The following is a 23,538-nucleotide window of genomic DNA, read 5'->3' as shown; positions in this document are numbered from 1 at the left end:
AACAGCATTTCCCCGAAACACCCGGGCCAAAGGGTGACCCGGCAACAAAACTTGAGACGGTTGATGCCACAGAGAGGCTACCAACTCTCCTCACTGACCACTCCGAGCGCATGCTATTTATTTTCATAGGTGTTTAGTGGGCTTAACACAAAGTCCAAAGACAAGGACAAAGTGGTACCTCTGATTCGGACCGTTTCCTGTTTTCATTGTGAGGCCAAGCCTGTCTTAACAGGGTGAGGGAGGGCCAGCGAGGTCTCTCAGAGGGTGAGGTGGAAGGAAAGCCAGGGGCTAATTGTTCATTTTAGAGCAACAGTATGTCCTTTATTAAGCCATTGCACTCTGTCCTCAAGCATGGGGACTCCCAAACGGACGCCAAGGTTGAACGTTTGGCTCGGGCAATGCAATCACTCTCCAAATGTACCTGACCCCTGTTTCATGTTTCCCATTTTTTTAGACTAATGCCAAACGGTGGTGCCAAAAGTACATATTCAAACTAAAAATGACCCAAAAGAACTTGACCTCAAAAAGGCTGCCCGTGGTTGGAAAAAGACAAATTTGCCTCGGTGTATCGGCGCCTCGTCATCATCTTTGCATTAGGGGCGCAGTTGAACATCCCCCCCCCCCTGCTCAAGTTTACCTTTCTGATAACATAATCTCCCTGTAGTATTGAAAAGCTTATACCAACAGTCTGGGATTTCCCTTCCTCTAATGTGGCTGGAAGACATCCAGAACCTCATGGGGACGGACGGGAGAGGGCGGGGGAAGCGAGGCAAGTGGGGTATTAAGAGAGAGCGAAGGAGCGGACTGATGCTGTGACCGGCTAACACCGGCTGATCTGCGCACGCGGCCCCTTGCCAACTCCATATACGAGGCATTTAAGGTTGCCAGCTTACATGCTTTTCTGAGAATGAACATATGGACTTCAGGTTGCAGTGGTCCGACAGTAGCGAGGGAATTGAATATGCGGCCACCGAGTGGCACGGTTTAGTTCAGTTTGGAACAGTAAATCCTGACCTGGCTTGAGTTTCCACCATGTGGTGTGCAGGCAAAATGGCAAACAGTGACAGAAGGAAAATGTGTGACTGCGAAATGTGACCGAGACAAACAGCGACTGCATCCAAATTGTCATAAACCGTTGCATTTGTCAGCGGCAAATCATGCCCTGCAGAGTGTAGAAACTAATTAGGTTAACCAAGGAGTTGTGTAAGGAGGTTTTGGTGGTGATTAAAACATTTTCCAAACTATTTTGAAATAAGACTGCAAAGTGGTACTTCTCAAGTAAGCACTCGAGCAGAAACTGACCAACTTCACTTTTTGTGGCGTCGCATGTAAAACTTGACGTAAACAGAATGGAAGGCGAAAACCTACCGCAACATATTCATATGATACCCATAAAACATCATGCATGGAGCACTACTAACAAAAAGAGAATGTGTGGTATAAACATGGAACTTCCCAGTTTCACGATTGACCTCATCATATGAAGGGTGGAACAATTCTGTTATACTGCACCCAAAAGCCAATAGTGGTGAGTGCAAGTGGGGGTTTTGGGTGGTAGGCTAGTGTAGGGTAGCAGGGAGGGGTAGGGGGGTTTAGCTGCCCTGTCCTTTTGGAGCTTTTGAGGCAGACATGACAATAGCTGGATGTTGAGAACATATGTAGAGAGACCCCCGTGGCTCACGGAAGACCAGGCGGCTCCTTTTCACTCCTAACCCCTCAGTTAATGAATGCGCTCATGACAAAATGCCACTATGGGCCATTCAGGGGCCAAAGTCCCCCAGAATTCAAGCCCAAATGCATCCAGCAACGGAAAATACATTTGCTTAACAAATTAGAAGAAAAGCGGGCGGGCGGGCGGGTTGCGAGTGTGTGTATGCGTGTGTGGGAGACTTTATGGGTGGGAGAATTGGATGGTGAGAAGAGAGAAGGGGGATAATTCAATTAGTCCTCTTCCTCGGCGAAGAAATAAAGGCAGGTTAAAAGGGAGGGATTATTATTTGTACAAGACGAGCCCGCGCTTTACACAAAGGAAACAAATAAAGATTGGAGAGAACATCTACAAGCAGGCAGAAAAGTGGGGTGTTGGGGGGGAAAGCGTGAAAACACTCTCAATGAAGCAACACCCTCAAAACTGTCCATTGAGTGCATCCCTTCTTTCCTTTAAACCTTTTTATAGACTCCTGAAAATGTGTGCAACATTCGGTTTTGGGCAAGCATCAATTTGCGGGAGAGTGTTAAATGTTTTTATTCCCTTTTCTTTAGGTAAGGTTATACTTGAAGTCTTTCTTTTTTGCCCCACAAGGGTTTTGAATTGATATGCTAGCTAAACTTTAGAATAGCAGTTTTTAATGAAACAATTTAAAAATGTGGTTAACCTTTTTATTTTCATATGACGCAAAATGTAAAATAAAATATTAATGTGGAGTGTGGTTCTTTTTTATATTCACTAAAGTTTAGCAAAGTTGTTTTCTGTAAAAATGAACTTAACTTTTCCATTTTTCTAACAGTTCAAATAAAATAAACTACAATAAAATACTTGAATTTGAACGCACACTGCTAATGTGACCATGCGGATTAACTTTTCTGAAAAATAAAAAAAAAATCGGACTATTTTAAGCTTGTTTTAGGTGGGAAATTTTTCATCACTGTGTTAATGTTAAGAAGCCAACGACCAAGCTTTGTTACCGCGGGGCGACACTTTTCTTACACGTCTAATACAGTTTGCCTAATAAGTCGTTCTACTTCTTTCAAATAAATATCATCAACTTGACGGTCACAATTCCATGCAGTCAGGGAACGAGTGAGCTGTGAACAGCTGCTGAAGTCATTTTGATAATGATGAGAATAATAAGCAATAAGCGGGCCTGCCTGCGAGGCTTCAGGGGCTTTGCAGTTGCAGCTTCACTGCTCCTGAATAGATAAAAGTGATTAAAGCACTCCTGATTATCCCCTGACCAATATGTAATGGATTTACAGCCCTTTCAATTAGGCCATATTTGCTGGTCACTCATTACTTTTTGGTGGAAGGGATTGAGGGGGTTTACGGGGAGGGGGATTTGAGCGGGTCACCCTTTGGTCGAAGATCAGAATAAAGTTGACGGGCTTTTACTGCTGCATTCAGCTTGTGTGTCACATGCTGCTGCTGAAATTGGAGCTGTGTGGCAAAATCAATACAGCCTGATGTTCTGATAATGTACTGACATCAGCGAGGTTACAAGGAGGGAAGTTGGTTGGGGGGCTTCAATGAATCGATCCTCTCCATGCTTACAAATAGGATGTCGCATGGAGGTGCCTTACATCAACAAAGCATGGCGCATCAGAGAGAAGAGGAACAAAATACATATATAAATATACTAGTGTGTTCAGACAGATATGCGCATGAGCCTTTCTTCCAAATGTGTGTATTTTCTCAAAGTTTTAAACGTGTGTATAGTCCAAGAGATTTTTCAATCGACTCTTACCTTAGAGACTGTCACATTCAAGACTGACATCCAAAATCTCAAGTAGTCATAAGATTGAATAAAGCAGATTTTTTTTTAAGTTTTCAAAATTGCCTGTTTTGAGAGGCTTCACTCTATGAACAATAACAGGCAATAAATGGCCACAATGTGGGTGAAAAATTTGAATTGGTTGCAGAAAAAGTTTGAAAGGCAAACATACCCCATAGTCTTTGTGGCCTGATATCTTGAATTTGGAGGAGAAAAAGTTGAATTACAAATATATCATTAATAATTGATTGTATTAGTTTATATGAATCATTCTAATCCGGATCAGATATTCAATTTCTGCAATTTTGGAAAGCAGTAAACTGTTGACGGGAAAACATAGTTGCCCGGCACTATTCAAGGATGTCCCAAACATTCCTCAGGAAGTAGCACTTTCCCTCTACAGCCTGGCATCGAGACTGTTGCCCAACAAACATTGTGCCTCCCGACTTTGGATTAACTATCCCGTGCTTGTCCAGCCCATTGTCGCCACAAGAGTGCTGAGCAGGGTAAACAGTCCAAAGTGATTACATTGACCCGGTCACCATGCTTCTCTGTGACAGGTGGCTGACAGGTGAGCCCCCCCCCTCTTTCCCTCGCAATGACAACTGTGTGACAGCTGCGTTTTGCACGGCAAATCATATCAACAACAAGAATAATAAAAGAAAAACTCACGGTGAGATGCTGAAAGAGCCACGCCCTCATGATGTTAGTGGCCACTTTGGGGAAAATGCCGCGTTTCTTTTGCCTCTTCTTGTCCTTGTCCGGGTCGTCGTCGTCCCCTGTGCCGGGCGATGCCACGCTGTTGTCTAAACCATCTCCTGGGCGGAAAATAAAGCCTGCGTGAGACATAAAATGCCACACGGGCATACCAGAGCGCGTCTCGTGAAGAATGGATAAACTGACAAATACCACAGCTGATACCTAAGAATGATGTTAAAGGCAACACAGTGGATTTTCCGCTGTTATGAATTGAAGATATGAGGGCTGTAGCAGGGAGGAGGACGGGGGGAAGGATTTAGATGGCCTTAGACAAAGGCCCGTGCTGAGTGAGGGGTTTACATTGAGACCCGGCACTGCTGTTCAATAGCCCAATGCATGTACAAGAGTCTGGGGGGTTAAGAACTAAGAACTGTAGTGTTACAGTTGGACACCAAATCTACAGTGGTGGGAACGGAACAACCCAGGAGCTTTGACGTACAGTATGAGTCATTAATTCAATTACGTTTGCATGCTTGACATAATGTAGGACGTGACGGTGTTTCACGGATCTGTGCACTGTTATGGGGCATCACATATACGCAGTGACAAAATCTTATTTAAATCTTATTACTTTTATTTAAAGGCTTTCTTTGTGACTATATGTACTATCAGCACAATATTTGTGTTTCCTATTAGTCTTGGGCTACCAATATATTATGTGTTCCAATGTGTGTCGCGTTGTTTGGTGTTTAATGACCCTTAAAAAGATTGGGTTGTAAATACTTTGAAATATACTCATAGGGTGTGCTTGAATACGTTATTTCTACATACTGTCGTAGATTTCATTTATTGTGTGGGTTACCCACGTACTGTTTTGGGCTTTAACGCAAAGCTGTTAGAAGAGCTGTGCCTGTTTGGTATTCTCTAAGTATGTCATTATCCCACTAATCACATTACGAGTCATTTTTGTGCAATTATGTTAAAGTCGCATTAGAACAAAACAGTAAATATGACCAAAAAGCAAAACAAAAATGTTCATTTTCTGGTCAATTCAATGCACTGCTTTGTGAGCAACTTGCCATACATTTTGTACACATTAGGGTGCCCCATTTTGAGCTCTGTACAAATTTAAAGCACATCGTAGATGTGATTTGAGGTGATGCGTCAATGCACAAGGAAGCGTACAATGGACTTGTTTGCCTCCCCCCCAACCTCTTCCCTTGATTAGTATGGCAGGCTAGCGTAAGCTTGCATTAATGTCTGATAGTGTTTTACTTGAAGAGGGAAACAAGATTTCTCCTTTAAAACAAAAAGTTTCCATTCTTGCACCCCCTTGTTTTTGTCTTCTTGTCCCTCCTTCCCCGCATTAATTGTGCATTAGCAAAAAATGATTTACTTTTAACAGTGGTGGTTATTTTTTCTCGCCCTCGGGCGCAGATGCCTTGAAAGCCTTCCTTGAGGGCATCTAAATTATGTATCTGAAAAACTCCTCCACCAAGGCAGCGAAGGACCCGGACATTTTCCAAATTTGAAACTGGTACGTCGACCCGTTTTTAGAGAGGCGTCAATCACGGGCACCTATATGAGCGCTACCCGCGCATAAATATTTGAACTAATGACCTTATAAAAAAAAAAGAAGAAAATGCAGACTCCTGGCCCTAATCAAAATCCCAAATAAATGGAAAACACATAGCAGGGGGATCCGAATTCTAACGACTCCCCCTTTCCTGTTTCAGTCCTTTCTGTCCTTGTTTTCCTTCCACATCATTAGTACAGAGCCACACCAAAATGGGGGAAAACAGAGAAGTGCCGACTTAGCACCCGGCTTGTGAAGTTAAAGAAGCAACAGCCCCTCTGAGGGACATATGGGGGTGTTGTGGTTGTCCGACGGACATTCATTAGCAGGCCCAGCGCCGTAAATCCCGCGCTAAGTACGAATCCTTGTTCAGGAAAGCCTAAAACAATAAACTCTGCTCCCCTCTGACTGCGAAGGGGGGTGCGCTTCCTAAGAAATGCGACTCTACGCGGAAGTCAACAACACAACGCTGCGAATTTTAAACACCTTGGCCCTTGAATAATGTGCAACACACTTTGGTTTGTTTGCTTTTTTTGTGTGTGTGTCCACCATGGTTTTTTTTGTGTTGTTTTTTTTTTTTTTAGTAAATCCCTCCCCTGCTGTGAGCGGTCAAGGCCTCACGCAGCGGAACCCACACGTTGGCCAAAAAGGCTAGCAGATTAATTTTATTGACGTTTCCATTTTCACTGCAACGTGATAGCCTCCATCAGCAAAACCACCGCCGCCGCCGCCTTCGCGCGGGGTGACCGGGGCGTATTTACCGAGTGACCTGTCACTTCATTACCCAGCATGCTTGTCGCCTCCCACTTTCTGCGACTGCCAGGGTGAAACAAGACTCTGAAACGTTCAGCTTCTCCTCACCTGGCAATGTGCACTAACCAGACATGTAACATTCTCTTATGTACAGCGGTAACTAGAATAGAATCGTTTGATTTCCTCCACCCACCTGAATTTACTTGCATATCAAATACATATTTCACATTGAAAGGACTTCTTCTAAATATGTTTAACTGTTCTACCTCCAGAAATTAACCACAGACAAATCAAAGGGTTTATGAAGGGTGATTACTCAAAGTTGACATGACAACTGCCGTGCACCTGGCCTGTGTGGCTTTAAATATGGCATTAATTGATGCTTGTCAGTTTATTCATTTTTTTCTTTGACTTTGGGTTCTGCTCAATAAAATGCTGGAAGTGGATCGTAATTGGAGTGGCGAGGATCCAGATGATTTTTAACAATCTAGAGGAGTGGTAGTCAAGTCACTGTTTATGGGCCGACTGGTGTCTTTGAGAGCATTTGATTATGTGGCATATAAGAAGTAATACAGTAAAGGACTTGTCTTTAAAAATGATTCTCAAATTTTGACAGAAGAACCACCAATGAAATAAATTAAATGAATGAAAGTCCCTGGGTTTTGGAGTACCCTTTTACTATAGACAAATCCAGCCAATCCTTCCAATGATCGCATTTTATTATTATTCTATTTCTTTTCTCAATACTTATAATAGATCTTGTTAAAAAGGAGTCCTGGAACAACTTTAAAACACAAACCTTGAAGTAAAAGTTTCAAAAATAAGAGTTTATTCCTAATCAGGATCTCACATTGACACTGCATGAAGCGTCTACTTTCGGTGGAATGGCTCACATACTATCACAAGGATAAAAAAAAGGAGAAGAAGAAGAAGAAATGAAGGAATGGTGAGTTTTCTGGCATGTTGACGATGCCCTGTGGGATACACCTAGGTCTTCTGTGTCCATGTGTTTATTCTAACAAAAAACCTGAGGCGATGGCCAGAAGGTGCGATGGAAGAAAAAGGTGAAAAAGACAAAAGAGAGAAAGGGGCGAAAGAGCAGAAGAATAAAGAAGAGGCAACTTGCACAGCCTCATTACATCTAAAGGAGGGTTGGTGCTTTGCATCCACCCCCACCTCCTTTCTTAGGAGCCAGAGAAGGAACGCTGCAGGGCAAATTGTCCCAAACGCTAATGGCTTCTGACTGTTCCCTGGCAACTCTGCCATTCTAACCTGTGTGGATGTGCACGCTGGGAAAAAAAAGTAGTCAGAGGAGAGGAGGGAAGGGGGGAAAAAGTGTAGGGCAAAAGAAGGGGGAAGCGTCCCATCATCTGGCCATGTGACACAGATGGGGGTTGGCTATTAGGAGGCAGCCAAAGGGCCTCGGGGAGCTGAGATGCTGGAGTGTAGCCTCGGGCACTTTTGGAAAAGCAGCACCCTTGGAGATGGGGGGGTGTCGGAGCGCCCGACTCTACCACTCTCCTTCTTCCTTAAACATGCCACTGATGCCGTGACTGGCCACTGTTTAAAAGTTGGCGCATAAATTCACTCAGATTGTCTAATAACGCAACGTGGAAGATTCAACGGGCAAACAAACAAGTCCAAGAGCGCACTCCGCTCATATACATTCCCTCTCAACTCGTCACCAGTGGGTGCTTATTAAAAATGCATTCACATATATCTTCCCTGTGAGTAAATTGGTCTCGGGGCTGAGCTCATTAACGGGTCGGTGGAGGAGGAGGATTGTAAACACGCCGCAACTCTTGCTTATCTAACGTATTAGTGTATCCGGGGGGGCTTTGCTTTTTGGATTTTTCTTGCATAAAGAATTGGTTTGTCACCAAGGGTTCTACAATCTATGGTACAACTGGTCAGTGTGTTTGTTAGGAGGAGTCCTGGGGTGCAAACAGGGAAAGTTTGCAGCCGTTTGCCATGGAAGAGTTATAGATGCACTCACCTCTACTTTTTTTTTACTGTATGAGACCACAACTAACGATTATTTCAAGCATTGATTAATATTTTTAATTATTCTATTAACCACTACTCCCATTACTTTGTCTTTACTAGAGCCACAATTGCATTATTAAAAAGTGGAAACAAAAGGCAACAGAATATGCTAAATGGATTCATTTGAATATGAACGAGCAAAATGGGTAATTATTGTAACCAAGTATTAATCAACTATTTATCATTTTTACCTTTGTTTTGAGAGCCAGTTACATTTCTGAGGAAATACAATTATTTCGTTTGGTATAAAACAAACTAAAATTTCTTCTTCATTCATCTTATAGATAAAAATGGGCAAAATTATTCATTTAAATTCACCAGAATCCTTTTTGTAGGTTTCCACATTTAGATCAAAACAAGTGGCCTTTTCAACAACAAAAAACAATAACAACACCTGCTTACTGGGCCAATGGCATTCCCTCCCCTGTTGTTCAAGTCAGAAAATACTAACATTTGAAAACGCACATCAAAGATGTCTTTGAAAACTGCGTTGTTAATAATTCAAAATCAAGTTTACGGCCCTCCTCTAAAAAAAAAAAGTACGCATTGACTACAACACGACCGCCCCTGGCAAAATGACAAACCTTACCTCAAGTACTGTCTACACACCAAAGAAGAGTCATTGAATGACTGCATTGCCTCAAATGGGCTAGAACGGCTACTATGTCAGCTTTTACATTGCTGGATAAGCTAATAATGTCATGTAATGGAAAGTGTAAGTAACCATGGTCCAACCAAGTCTCGGTTGGTAATCCACGGCCACAAGAGAGCCAGTCATGCTTTTTGCTATTCATATAGCGAGTGGAGAGTCTTTACATGGGCTTCAAATATTGTTTGGTGCACGGGGAGGCCCCTGGTGTTTGTTTCAAACTAATGAAGCAAGAGTGTTGAGGCAGCGGCTTATGGAAGCCGTGCTTAAAGTGACTTATTACCTCCTTCTGTCTCTATGCGAACCATTCAGACATGTTTCACCTATGGCCCGTTCGGAGTAGTTGGACAAGCTATATATGTTATATAGGGGCGCTCTTTTTGGGCATTATGAGCTCGACATAGTGACCGGGCCCCTCCCTTCCACCAACATCCTATTACACCACTTCTCGCCCCACAGGCTGGGCCAACGAGAATGAGCAGAAAAGAAGCGAGGGATTTAGAAGTCTTTTTTTTCACCTACATAAGAACCATTTAGGCCCCCCCCCCTCACAAATGGCAACGCAATAGGAGAAGCGGTAGGGGCTCCCGCTTTTGTCCATCTGGTTACCCCCTTTTATTTACTCTGGATTTACGCATGGGTCTTTGCAGCTTCTGGGAGCACAAGCTCGAGATGCACACCCAATCACTCATGGGGAAGTGTTTTCACAAAGAGTATGGGTCAACATATCTGAAACTCGAAGTTTACATTACCAATTGGAAGCAATGTGTCTGGACACGTTAGCTAAATATGACAAATTATAAACCGGAAAATAGCATTCCTTAAGTCAAATCAAAACATCAGCCCAGCACTTGTATTTTTTTTTCAACAATTCTGTTGACAAATTCCAAACTCAGAATTGCATACCTTTAAGTCAAAATTTAAACTAGCTCGTTTCCCTCTTCCAGAATCCAATCATCGAAAAGGCATTTCCTACTCTAACTTTAAAGTTTCATTAATTGCGACTTGGGTCTTGCATTTCATCTGTCAGTTGCTAAATCATTAATGATATTACTTATGTTTTACTCTCTGAAATTGTATTACTTATGACTGGTTTTAAATTTGGAGCCGGATTACATATTTATATTCAATTAAGAATGATTGAATCACATGATGTCAAATGCAATACTCTGCATAACATTAGTTTCATTAAAAAATCTGGGTGAACACATTCCAGGCTTTCCTCTGAGACTGTTTATTTAGTTTTTGTTGTTGTTGTTTCCCAAAAATAACAACCACCTTTTTGTGACTTCCAGACGAACTGTAATATGATCTTGACTTTAAAAAAAAACAATGCCATGTAAACAGCTTGTAGCGTCTGGTTTGGTGTCACCATTTGGCCTACTATACACTACTGAAATCATACAGTAGATGAAAACTCCTAAATACGCACTTTTTTTTCATTCTTTTAAAGCGTACCAACAGCCGGGGGAGATGTTACCCTGATTATTTCCTGATCTGTGCTTAAACAAGCGGCAAGGCCCCCGCACTGGACCATAAAACAACAGCTTAGTAAACAGCAAGCATGCTGACAAATTGGTAGCGCTGGGTCCGGAGTCATTAACAGCCCTAAAACCTGTCAGAGCAATTACAACAAACTCTCTCCTTCAACGAGGCTCCCTGCCAAACTCAGATGTCACTACCCGCTTTCTCCCCCCTTTTCCGCCTTTCTACCACCAGGCCGGCAGCTAAAGGTGAGAGAGGCAAAACTGCCACTCCCCCACTCCCCACTTTTGCTCTCCACGTCCAGGAATCATGAGATGCGGGGACAATGACTTCAAACGCAGCTGTACGTGCATTCTGGCGGCTACGACTCAACTTGCACGAGAGGTAATGTGTAGTTGTCTTCCCCCAAAACACATCATTAAGTGTTCCCTTAATGAAGTGGAATAAGAGCGTCTAATTAGATGGGTTTTACGTGCAAGGAGCCGGGGCAGTCAAGCAGTAAGGGGACGGCGATGCATGGAGCAAGGATGATGGTGGTGGGGTGGAGGGGTGTTTAGTTGCTCAACAACTCTCGCTCCTCCGCCCCCTTCTTTAAGCCCCCTAACCCTGCCATCAGGCACATATCTCTCTGTCATCCATGGAATGCCGGAGATAAGTATCGCCTCTCCACCGATACAAGGCCTCTCGGAGCGCCCCTGCCGCTCACATCCTTACAAAAAGAGGCGAAGAAGACAGAGGGCGGAGCTAGCTTTTAAAAAAGTCCGAAAGGGGTTTATTTTGTTGAATTATTTCTCATCCAGTGATGCAAAGTTTAGGCAATTGTCACTTTGAAAGTCACACAATAGATCCCTTCACTTTGAAGGTCACACAATAGATCCCTGGTTGGCAAAGTAGGGTCTGCGTACCACTTAACGTCCACTCTGTGCATAACAAAAGTTCGTGTATGAAACTGTTCAGGTTTCTTGAAATGACTGAAGTTTGTCATTCAACTGAAGATTTACTACTGCTAAGTTAATAATTAAATATTTTATCAAACTCCCTACTTATTTAAATATGTTTCAAAGTAGGACTATGTTCACTGGGTTTAATAGGGATTCGTATAAAAGTTTAACCCATTCTTGCAAGGCACTTTCCTTGGTGACAGTTCCGAATAATACTAAATATACATATTTCTTTTTATGTCTGGTGAGAACGTATCGCTGCATTTTCTGAAGATAGCAGTTGATTTTTATGGGTTTTATGAGGATGTGTCTGGGGTGTACGAGAGCCGGCGAAAATGAAGATGCGTAAAAGCGAAAAGGAGGCAGACACTCGCAGATGTCAGGAGCTAATTTGCATGGATGGCTAAGGAGTTAAATTACAGGGGTGGGTTTGGAAACTCAAAGGGAGTTGTGATGCCCATGACTGCCCCCTTACTCAGACGACAAGGATGAGTGGTTAATGAAGGGGCTTTGTGTACAATGCAAACGTTTCACACTCTCTCGCTCCTGAGCAACTCTTGTTGTCAAGGCTTCACTACCAAAAAGCACAAAACTGCACAACCTTAAGCCTGCTCACACCATCATTATTTCGATTTCTACAATCCACAAGAAAAAAGACAGATGGATTAAGTATACTTCAGCATTAAATATTAAACTATGGGGATTCCCTAAAGTGAGTGAGGCTATGTTGAAATGAAACAATGATCGCTAGTTTTAACAAGCTTCTTCTACTCATTTTAACATTAAAAGAATTCCTCATTTTGTGCAGTGTTCAGACTAAGTAAAATGGAGATACTTTTTATTATGATGCTAATTTTGAAAAAAATAATGCACTGACAAACCTGTAGACATTGAGTGTTCTTTTTGTTGGTGTTGTTGTTGGAAGATCAAATGGCAAAACCATCAGTAGTAAATTTAATTCCAACCAAAAATCGAAAACAACATACTGTTTGAATTGTTTTTTTTTTTTTATTAAAAGCCTCTTTGGTACAGCTGATGGATAGGTTTTTCATAATAAATATACTATTGTGCCGCAGGGCTTTGCTCTATGGCCTAAATGGATTAAAACATTTGTAAATCAACAAGTCAACCATCAGATTTGAGTTTCTCAGCAGTATTCACATCAACCAAACACCATCAACTTTTTTCCCTTTGCTCTCCTCTTCTTTTTCTTTTTTTTTCTTCCCATGAATGTCCTGAAGGCAAAGGAACAAAGCGAGCAGAACTGATTACTGCGCTGTTGCCCTGCTCCACCAGTCTAAACTCTGTTTGGCTTCCTAATGAGCTCACTAAAAAGCCAATTCATCACCCATAACCCCCTTGGACTTGCCTTAAAACTGCCCCCCCTCTCACATACACAAACACACATTATGGCAAGTCGAGGACAGTCGGTTTACAGACTCGAAGGTAGAGGTTAAACTCTAGGAGGCCCAGAAAGCAGCAGTCGTCAGGAGAGAACAACCAGAACATACTCGCTGTTTACTAAAAACATCTTTTTGTGGCCACGGTTTGATCTTTACACCCCAGCAGTGTCCCAGTCTGACCAGGAGGAATGTCCAGTTTGATGGTTACAACAGCAGGAATCTTGTTTTCACGTCGACACTCGTCCATTGATTTGGACTTTAATAAACCGTTCTCTGGTTCCCCCGCAAAGACAGGAATTCCCAGAAAATAGGACTAGTGAGGAGTGTTTCTGTTTAACTTACTGCGCTGCAAATGTTAGCCAGAAAAAAATCCATATACTGCGCATTAAAACTGAATTCTCAAGTCTATTTAGTCCAGAACATTCATTTTTCTAATACACCTTTCCTACAAATGATGGTGCTTTCATTTTCTATAATCTCACGAGAACAAGTAGAAACAGGTAAACAAGTAGGAATGCTGGGGAATGACGAGGAAGCAGGGGTAAAATATCTTGATTAGGTGAAAGCTAAGAGCTGAGAGTTAGTTGGTTGCAAGTTGTGTGTGCGTGTCTGTGTGTGTACACACAGGAGTCGGACAGCGGAGGTTGTCTGTAAACTCCCACAGTTCCTCATTACACCGAGTTGAAATGATCCTCCCGACACCTGAGCTGTAACCAAGAGATTACGGAATTGATGAATCCTCGCTTTAAAATGCGGCTGTTTTATTCTGCTTTAGTAATTAATTCTTTTTCCGATATGGTATTGATTAAGTGCAGCCCCTGATAAAGTTCAAACCCAGCCGGATCCCTGCGGGGCTTTGGCTCGGGCCCGCGCCGGAGAGTCAATGAAAACTTCCTCCCCCCTACCCACCCGCTTGCATTGCACTATGTCAGTGCAGTTTAGCCTCATAAATTAGTCTGATCTATCAGCATGGAAAGAAGTTCATACAGACTTTGTATGCTCTCCTGCTGTTGTTTGTATTCTGTCACCGGCCTAGCAAACATAATTGTCAGTTTGGTTTAGCTTCATGAATTCGTCTGATTAGTGAGCACGGGGGAGGCGTTCATACAGGCTTTGTATGCTCGTTTGCTGTTGGATATGCATAGCCAAAACTAACAAACAGGCAGTGCTCTACTCTTCCACTTGTGCTTTAACCTCATGAATCAGTTCCATCCGTCAACATCGTCTGAAACGTGCAAATTTGTACTACAAAATCTTACACAAACCATAACACAATGACGACTGACATACATACTATAGAGATTCCACCCTCTTCACCCACCCCGCTTGCTCTCATTCCCGCCAGAAATGGGGGCACAGGCGTTTTGTGACACACAGAGGGGGAACGAACATCTCCTTTCACAAAACTACTCTTTCATTCTTTTCATCGCTGCATTTTTCCATACAGCCGAGCGGGGCTCTGTCTCTATCTCCAGGGAGCCAACCAGTGTAGAAATCACTCGGCTTTACGAGAGCGTCGAGTCGCTTACGTCTTGTCAAGACCCCTAACCTACCAACGTCTTTACAAGTCAATAACCCGGCCCGAGTGTCCTCCATTGGGTCTTGGCACACATTTATCTCTCTTGGTACTGTACGAAACACCAGTCTGTGTTTGCGTCATTGACCCCCAAAATAGCAGATGGTGTTTCAGGAGAATTTTAGAAGGAATGGTAAGAATCTAAAAAAAAAAAAAAAACACTAACATTTTGAACTTCATGGAACCACCAAAACTGGGTAATGTTTTAACTAAAAAAATGCTGTGGACATTGATATGGTGTGACGAACAGGTGGAAATAGGCTATCGCAGAATTTAAGCAGTTGTCTAGAGGTCAAGACCAAGAGTTTATAAGTTAAAACTAAGTTGAAACTGAGACTTGATGTAAAGATCAAGTAGTGACCAATACTTTCAGATGCCAAAACTATTAATGAGGCAAAGTGAGACTGAGTCACCACCAAGTCTCAAACAAGTCTATCCCAAAGTGGCATCATAAAGTTGTGTTTAAATTAAGTAAAGACAAAGACTGAGACATTTAGGATGCTGTCCATGTCAAGGTTATAACATGGACAGAACTTTGACTCAATTAAGACCTACCCGAGTAGCGCAAGACTTCGGGAATTTAATATTAAGATTCAATTGAGTTGAGATCAAGTCAAGACACAACAAAACTGTTAGGCTATTATACATAAACATACCCACCTATTTTAGAATGAATAATCCTGCATGCTAAGGTTAACAAATCAGTGTTCCTTCTCATTTAAATGAGACTTCAAGCACTTTTGTACGGTCTTGCCGGCAGGAACGGACCTGACTCCAAATAAGATCTTGATCACACAGCGTTAAAAGTTCCAGAAGCAAGAGAAGCCTCTCTCATGCCATTAATTAGCATCCTCGGCTTTTTGAAGCTCTCCATCCCCCTTCTTCTCTTGTCTGTCTGTTTCGGAGGGGTTATTGACGTTTCAATTCTCGCCTCACATGCACCCTCACTCAGCCTCATCCCAGCGATACCCCCAAGCCTGCTCTCTGAAACAACTGGCTGGCTGGGCGGGGTAGAGGCAACATCCGTGGCCACAGCAGCCCTGGTAGCGGTTAGCCAGCAGCTAACAGCGACTCCCCCCACGAGAGCCAAATCAAAGCACGAGGCCCTTAAAATCCAAGCAGTGCTGTAATGAGGGTGCTTGAAAAGAACAATAAGCATGTACAGTACACCAGAGAAGGTGGAGGAATAAGAGTTGGAGTATGACAAGGAAGCAGGGGTACATGAATTGTCATATTAAAAAAAGAAATAAAATAAAATGGCACAATGACGGCATAATAAGGGAATGAGGGCAAAAGGCCACAGCCGGTGGTGAAGATGGAAACAACCACCACCACTACCACAACAACAAGGGGTTCTTTGCTGCCTGCCCCTGGAGCTTGCACAACAATGGACACACGCACACACACAATTGCAGGTGCTTTGAATAGCAGTAGGGATCCCCCCTCTTTCACTCTGAGGGCTTCATTTTGAACCAAGCTTCCTTTTGACTCATAAAGGATGAAAATGATCTCATCGTGGGCGCAAAGGAGGAAGAGCGCCAATGCCTGCAAAACAACGTACTCTGTATACCTGCACAATCTCTCCTGACAACATGGGCATAACGACTTGTTCGTTTCTCAAATGAATAGTGGTGAGAATGTTTTTTTGTCTAAAGAAAATGTTATATCAGCTTTAAGGAAATTATCTGCAAAAAATACTGAATTACAGGAGTACAATAGAACTAGAGCCTGTCCCAGCGGACTTTGACAAGAGGTGGAATTGGTCGCCAGCCAATCACAGACCACAAATGTAGATGACCTAGTATTCACCTTCACATTCAGAACAATGGGCAATTTAGAAAAGGGAATCATAGTCAAATTCACAGTGGGCCGATATTGAAAAAAACTCTGGGGTCCTGCAGGCCGAACTCACTTCAACTATTCATTTAAAAATGGACTGCAATTGTGCACTTTCTGCTACATCAGCAGTGTTAATCCATTTCATTTGAAAATAAACGCTGAATCTGGTGCAAGCAAACCAAATTATATAAGTGATATCTGTATATTTAAAAAAGGTTACCTTATCACCATTATCTATAGCGATCAACGTCTTTCTTTTCTATCCCTAGCAGCAATAAATAAATAAAACTTAACTTAATTGACGAAGCAAATCTTCTACTATCGGTCTGCCTTGGAGTGGAAAACTATAGAAGCAAATCATTGATTAAAACTGAGTTTGCTACACTGATATGCTTTGATAACCATTGGTTCAAAATGGTACCTTGTTGATGATCTTATCCAAATACTGAGCATGTCTGAATATTGGCACCTAGCACCACAGAATAAAAAACATTCCACTGACCATGTCAATAGTGTAAAGACTGAACTTAGCGGGTGTGCCTAATGTTATGGGCAGTAAATCATCTGCTCTGTGTTGTTGCTTCCTGTCCTGTAGGCCACGATGTATGTGGAGGCACTTTTCACCCCCTTCACCAACACCACTACCACAACCACCACCTTAAGAGCATTCTTTACGAGGTCACAAGGCCAGGCTTCACAGATGTCTCCTGCAGACACTCAGTTGTCTAAACATTGCATCCCTGGGAGTAAGCATTCATACTAAACAATGCAGCATTAGCCACCCCCATCCTTCTCTTACTTTTGAAAAAGTTAAGTTTTCCCTTTTTTTCTCCATTGTTTTCAGGCCAAATGCATCTATAGTGTGAGACCCCCTTTGATACTGAAAAGAACCCACACACTTATCAGCAGATAAGTGGTGTTTTCTGGTTCCGAAAAAATGCCCGCCGTCTCCTTACGTTTCCTGCAATTGTTCAAACAGGGGGCATGATTCATCCTCAGCTTGTTTGCAAAGATGGGAATAATGCGTTTTTTAGTGTTGCCAAGAGAGCAGTGGAAAACGAATGGAAATACAGAGTAGTCAGCAGAAGTGCGATTAAGTCACATATGGTATGTCTTTTGGGTTCCAAAAACATATAATGGTGAAAGGTAAGAAAATCCAGTCGAGTCCCCACTAATTCCAAAAAAGTCAATACTTGCATTGAGTCAGAAAACACAATCTTGTTCAGTCAGCCATTAGCAACTTGGCACTAAGTACTCTACATGAAATAGGAACTGAGGACTTTTGGTATAGTTTCGAATGTTTTAGTTTAATGGTGTCTCTTTATCGTCCACTACGTTTTGACTTCAGATGTAAAACTAACGCCAAGGTTAGCTCATTTAAACCAATACTATATGTTCACTAAAGTGTCCTGACACATTAAGACTGATCTGCTAAAATCAAATCAGTCAAAATCTGACTCAAGCAGAGCAATGTGACCCGAGTGCCCACCTTTGGTTGAGTTGAGTATATGGGTAAATGTACAATATTTGAACAGAAATACTGCCAATTAGGATTCGGGGCATTCATCAAAGAGAAATCAGGTCTTCATTTTTGTAAGGATGTGAAGAACGTGACACACCAGAGAAACGGGTGCAGCGTTTAACACTAGCCTCAGAACATGGAACAGTGTGTAATTGGCACTGAGCTATCCTCTGCATATCTAAGGTCTTTTCATCTTGCCTAGTTCCTTGTGCTTCCCCTCAGAGATCCCTTGTCTCTTATTTTGCAAATTGATAAACCTTTAAATGAATTACGGTAAATGCATAATGAAGGTTTTTCTCAGCTTTAGGCCCTGCAGCCAAGTCGAGAAGGAGCATTTATTTCATTTAGAAGTCATTTTTCATCCATTTTGGGGAGCGCATTTAGTCGGCTTTCCTTTGCGAGAGCATTCACAGCTTGGGGCGTGTAAATAAGAAATTATCCTCACTGACTAACAAGGCTAATACCTCCTTTGGGGTGATCAAAAATCCTGAGGTGCCTGCCTCCGATAAACTTCAGGGGCTCACGGTGCTACCTGCTGTCAGAGTATACGCCTCCAAATAGCCATGGAAAACAAACAAAAGCCATGAGGTGGATGCTATTGTACCTTTAAAAAGCTTCCATGTAAGAGTCATGAAATCGGGTGCTCCACAGCGACTAGAAAATAAGCTTATCCTGCCCTCTCAAAAGCTTTGCATAAACGTTGAAAGATGCGCACAACTCGGATTGGAACGCACTCGCTTTATCATCCTCCCACTCTCTTGGATGGTGTTTTCTTCGGGGATAGTAATGTTCCAAACAAGTCTCGCAAGTGAGTAAAACCTCGTTTCGAGTACGAGCACAGAACAGAACAAGCTTCGCCTGGCTACGCTTAAGTCACCGGGCACTCACCTTTTCTTTTATCTGTTGAGAATGTTGTGATGTGGGCTTGGACATTGGCGAGGAGAAGAATAGAGAGGTTACAAGGTTAGTAGGCGAGATTAAAGAGCCAAAGGGAGTTGGAAGAAAGGAAAGAAAGTGAAAGAGTGCAAGGCCCATTGGTCAAACACAAAAGGGCAGTCCGAGAGAGGACATTTGAAGTCAGGGTTAAACTAAGCGCACCTTAAACGGGGGATGGTTTAAGTCGTCCCCCTGCAGGTGTGCCTTTGACACACTTGGCCCCTGTAACCTTGCTCTGATCCAGAATAGGGCAGCAGAAACAAATAAAAAAACGGGGGTTGGAGGGGTTGACATCCTGCTGCCATGGCCTCCTATTTTCTGTCTATTACATCCCCGCACGCGTGCTTACACTCTGTGTAAACACACAAACACGCCGCCAGACGCAAGGGGGGGGCAAAACAAATCTGGCGAGGACTGGAGCAATTGGATTATCACCTCTTAAGGGCCGACTTCTTGGCTGACCCCCTTGGGGCGAGAGCGGGCTGAAACAAAACAGAAAATTTCCTTGGAACCCCCCCCACCTACCCGCATTCAACTCTACTCTCTCTCTCTCTCTCAAGGACAAGAGCGCCATCATCATCAGCATCATCATCGTCCCGGTGAAAAATACACTGGAGGCTGCATTAATGGATGCCCAGATGCCCTTCGGGGCTCCAATCCCTTTTAGGCGTATTACATCAGGCGCCTGTGCACGCTCCCCTACATTCTCAACGGCGCTCGGGTAATCAGCGATGCAACACGGCTGTGTAAAGCCACCATATAATGAGCAGCGAAAAAGGAGTCACTCCCCTCCTTTTTACTGTAGTTCAATCATGATTACTTCCCTACAACAACGCTTCCTCCTCGCTTCGTAATTACGGTCAACTCAGTCAAAGATGCCGCAGTGACTTCACCATGCAGAAAGGCAGAAAAGTAAAGGGGGTGGTCCTAATGGCACCAAAACAAACTGGCATTTTTCTGAGATGTTGGCGAGATATTTTCTGCTTTGTGAGTCATTCGGAGGAAAATTTGACAAGTGAGATTTTGGACTGTCCTTATTATGACTTGATGGAGTCTCCAAAAGTGCACAGACGTTGGAAATCTGATTATAACTGATGAGGTCATCACAATTTTATGCCTTGAAATTGAAGTGACTTAGCAATTATAAAAAGACAAAATGACCAAAGAGACAATCAGAAGGCAGAAAAAGGAGAAAGTGAAGAAAGTGAGTGTTCGGTTCGCAGTTTTTCCTCACTTGATCGTCTTTTGTTTGTCTCAACGTGGTCTATCAGAACAGAACAGCAGGTCGGAAGAAAGATAGAGCTGGAGAGAATGAGAGAGAGAGCGGAAGGGAGGAAGGAAGAATGGAGCAGAGGGAGCTGATCATTCGCTTTAATCACATTTTGGAAGAGGGCCAGGTAGTCTGCGGTCCTGCGAGGGGCTAAAGAAAGCAGGGAGGGGAGGACACGGAGGGAATAAGTGGGAATGGGAGGACGAGGAAGGGGATTTCGGAGCCACTGGCGGGGCACGCACACACTAACTAAGTTGGACGAGCACGAAAGTGAGCGAGGTTGTGTGTGTGTGCGTGTAGCTGTTCCCGTAAATGCCTCTGAATGCTGAATCCAGCAGGAATCTGGTGTTAGAGCAGAGGCAGGGCAAGATCCATTTTAAAACTATGTGCATTAACTATACTTTTCCCCATAGATTAAGCACTCCACATGAATAATTTAGCCTCTCTTATGCTAATGGGATCATAAAAGTATAACCCCCACCACTACACACACAAATACACACACGTATACAACACCGCACCCCACCCCGTCACACGTTTTCAACCCGTAGACTCTTCTCAGCTTTCAACAATACTCCTGCCCTTCCCAACAAAACCATCATGTACACTAGCAAAATGCACTATTTTGACCAGCACAATGTTAAGGTGGAGCAACAGGGTGCATTGTCACATTTGAAACCATCCCCCCAAATTGTAAGTAGAGAAGACAAAATGTATAAAGTTACGCGAAAAAGTGGCTCTCCGACATGATGTCCATGAATGGAATTACATCTTAAAATGAATGAGTACGACTGGAAATCAAATGCATTCTTGGCAAAAGTGCGTGATAGCAAGATTCCAAATTTGAACGTGGTTGAAAAGTTTTAGTGCAGAACTTGTATTATGTGAGCTTTACAGTTTTACAATACATGCCCTTATTTCTTCAGTGTGTGTAAAGTTGAAGTGACGTAGCACACACCGTATCAGTGCACAAGCAGCTGGGAGTGAGGGCCATGAAGCAGCGGGGCTTGGCTTTGCTTTATTGTTTATCTGTTGTTTATGGGCCAGTGTTCAGCTTTAATTACGACACTAAATTAAAGCCTAACAGGCACTTAAAGCGAACACGCATGCCCACACACAAACATTCACATGAATGATGGCCCTCTTCTCATTCACTGCATTCACTATTGGGCAACTTGTCATCAAAATGTAATATTACATTTCATTAGTTTCCGTCATAATATCACGTCTTCGAATACATCCATGTATAGTTTTTGACATATACTTTGGTGAAACTACTGCATCATTCTAACATGACCATTAACGGCTCAAACTGTGACTTTCTTCTTACTCTATTGTTGCCTAAATCATGTTGTTCATCAGTATGTTTGTTGACTAAGTTTTCATGGCGATTGTCATGTTAACTTGGGGAAATACCTGAATGTGTATTGTTGAACAATATTATTAATGGCTAAGAAGATTCACGAAATATGGATATAGGGACCATACCTAACAAAGAACAGTGAAAATCAGAAAGTAATTGATGTCCATTTAAAATACATTTTCAAAAAAACTATTTTATAGAGGTATTGAAAATATATTAAAAATAATATTCAGGATGGGATGAATCTACATACAGATGTTAAATCCAATGCTACAATACGTGCTTGACTGACTGAACAGAAAGTGGATGTAAAGGGTAAAATATAAGCGTAATCGTATTAGTGGTGCATTTCCAGCCAAAAGCAATGGATATTGTGATTTTGATACTTTTGATAGCAGACACGGCAGGCGACTGCACCGCAAAGGGCCTCACATATTAGGGGGGCCACCTCGAGACCTCACCGCATTGCCTACTCATTCACCCCCCCAAAAAACCGCAACAGCACCAGGCCGCGCAATCTCCCTCCCCTTTCCCTCCGCTCCGTCCATCCGTGGCCCTCTCTTGGGAGTCCATCTATCCACAAAAGCGTGGGGATTGTTCAATTGTGGAGAAAATGCTACAAAATGGTGTCTGCCCCTTTTTTTCCACCACGGAAAAAGCTTTTGCTCACTCAAGATGTCAATGTGGATTTCGCCTTCATGCATAGCTAATAATTACAAGTACGGACTTGACGCTTCCCTACCTTTCTGAAAGCGCTTTTGGGATTAAGCGTTTACGTCTGAGTATGTTGGATGGCGTTTGTCAAATGTGCAGTCAGCGTTAGAGCGGTAACACACAATTGCGGGCACCTTGCTAAGAGAGCAGTGCACATTCATCAAGTTTAACTCTCTGCCACTGATGTTGCGAGATAAGCTTGGGCGCCATCCAAAAAGACTGTTAATCAAAATGATGTGCAGGGTAAGGCATGAGCGGCTGACTTTATTGTGCACTCCGTCCGATCCACTTTGTGTTTGTTTATCTACGCACAACATAGGAGACTCACTTTGCTGTGAATACACACACAGTCTTATTTTTTTTCCCGTAAATATGATCTATGTGGACATTGGGCCATTTGGTAGTAAAAATAAAAAAATTAAAAAAATTCTAGATTGTCTGAAATTATTTTTTTTTTAAACTGCTTTTACTTTTACATCTAATGTCTTTTTTTTTAAATTTAAAATACTTTTAAAAAATATCTTGTATTTGAATCTTAAAAATGATAATGAGGTGGGTTTTTTTCGTAAATATGATCTATGTGGACATTGGGCCATTAGGTAGTAAAAATAAAAATCTGGACTGTCTGAAATTATTTTTTTTAAAACTGCTTTTACTTTTACATCTAATGTCATTTTTTTTTAATTTAAAATACTTTAAAAAATATCTTGTATCTAAATCTTAAAAATGATAACGATAATGAGGTGTATGGATGCTTCACGAGTCAATATTCTCTAAATGTTTTTGAATCAGAAATGTACTGTCAGATGTTGAAGCGTATTTTGGGAGCGGGGCTCACCTTTCTTTACTGCTTTATAATAAACGGTTCCTGGAGGAGGTGGCGAAACATGCTCACACACTTGTCTAATTGTTTTTTGGCATGGCTTCAGAACGCCGCTTGACATTGGTGGAGGTGGATAGCGCTGCCCTCCAGCATCCCGAGGCTGAGGTTGTAAAGAATATGAGTGCACCGAATCCTGCTACAGCAGGGGTGTCCAAACTTTTCCCTCCAGAGAGCGCATACCGAGAAATTAAATGACAAGGGCCACTTTGACATTCTTCTACTTTTCGCCTAAAGTGCACTGTAATTCAGAAAGCAGACATTGGCACGAAGCAGAGAGTGGAGAAAACTATTTTAGCTTTAAACCAAATTATTTGGATTACTTATCTTGAATCGGAGTTCTGAGTAGAATTTTTGTCAATTGATGTTGAGAGACGTGCAATTAATTTTAACTTAAA

At 42.5% G+C, this 23,538-nt stretch overlaps 1 protein-coding gene across 12 annotated transcripts in view; it reads right to left on the bottom strand.

Moving 5' to 3' along the window:
• meis2a (Meis homeobox 2a) overlaps positions 1-23,538 on the bottom strand; it is a 137,212-nt gene that overhangs the window by 41,507 nt on the left and 72,167 nt on the right. For 6 of the 12 annotated variants that reach the window (XM_077620228.1, XM_077620231.1, XM_077620236.1 and 3 more), the window contains one exon: positions 4,161-4,306. In XM_077620228.1, the coding sequence (XP_077476354.1) occupies positions 4,161-4,306 (146 nt within the window). Of the gene's footprint in view, positions 1-4,160; positions 4,325-23,538 lie in introns of all 12 variants that reach the window. The other 6 variants (XR_013305066.1, XM_077620227.1, XM_077620229.1 and 3 more) reach the window with 2 other exon arrangements.

This window comes from Stigmatopora argus, chromosome 15, assembly GCF_051989625.1.
Source record: "Stigmatopora argus isolate UIUO_Sarg chromosome 15, RoL_Sarg_1.0, whole genome shotgun sequence".
Classification (NCBI taxonomy): Eukaryota; Metazoa; Chordata; class Actinopteri; order Syngnathiformes; family Syngnathidae; genus Stigmatopora; species Stigmatopora argus.
This window is presented reverse-complemented; position numbering and strand designations above follow the sequence as displayed.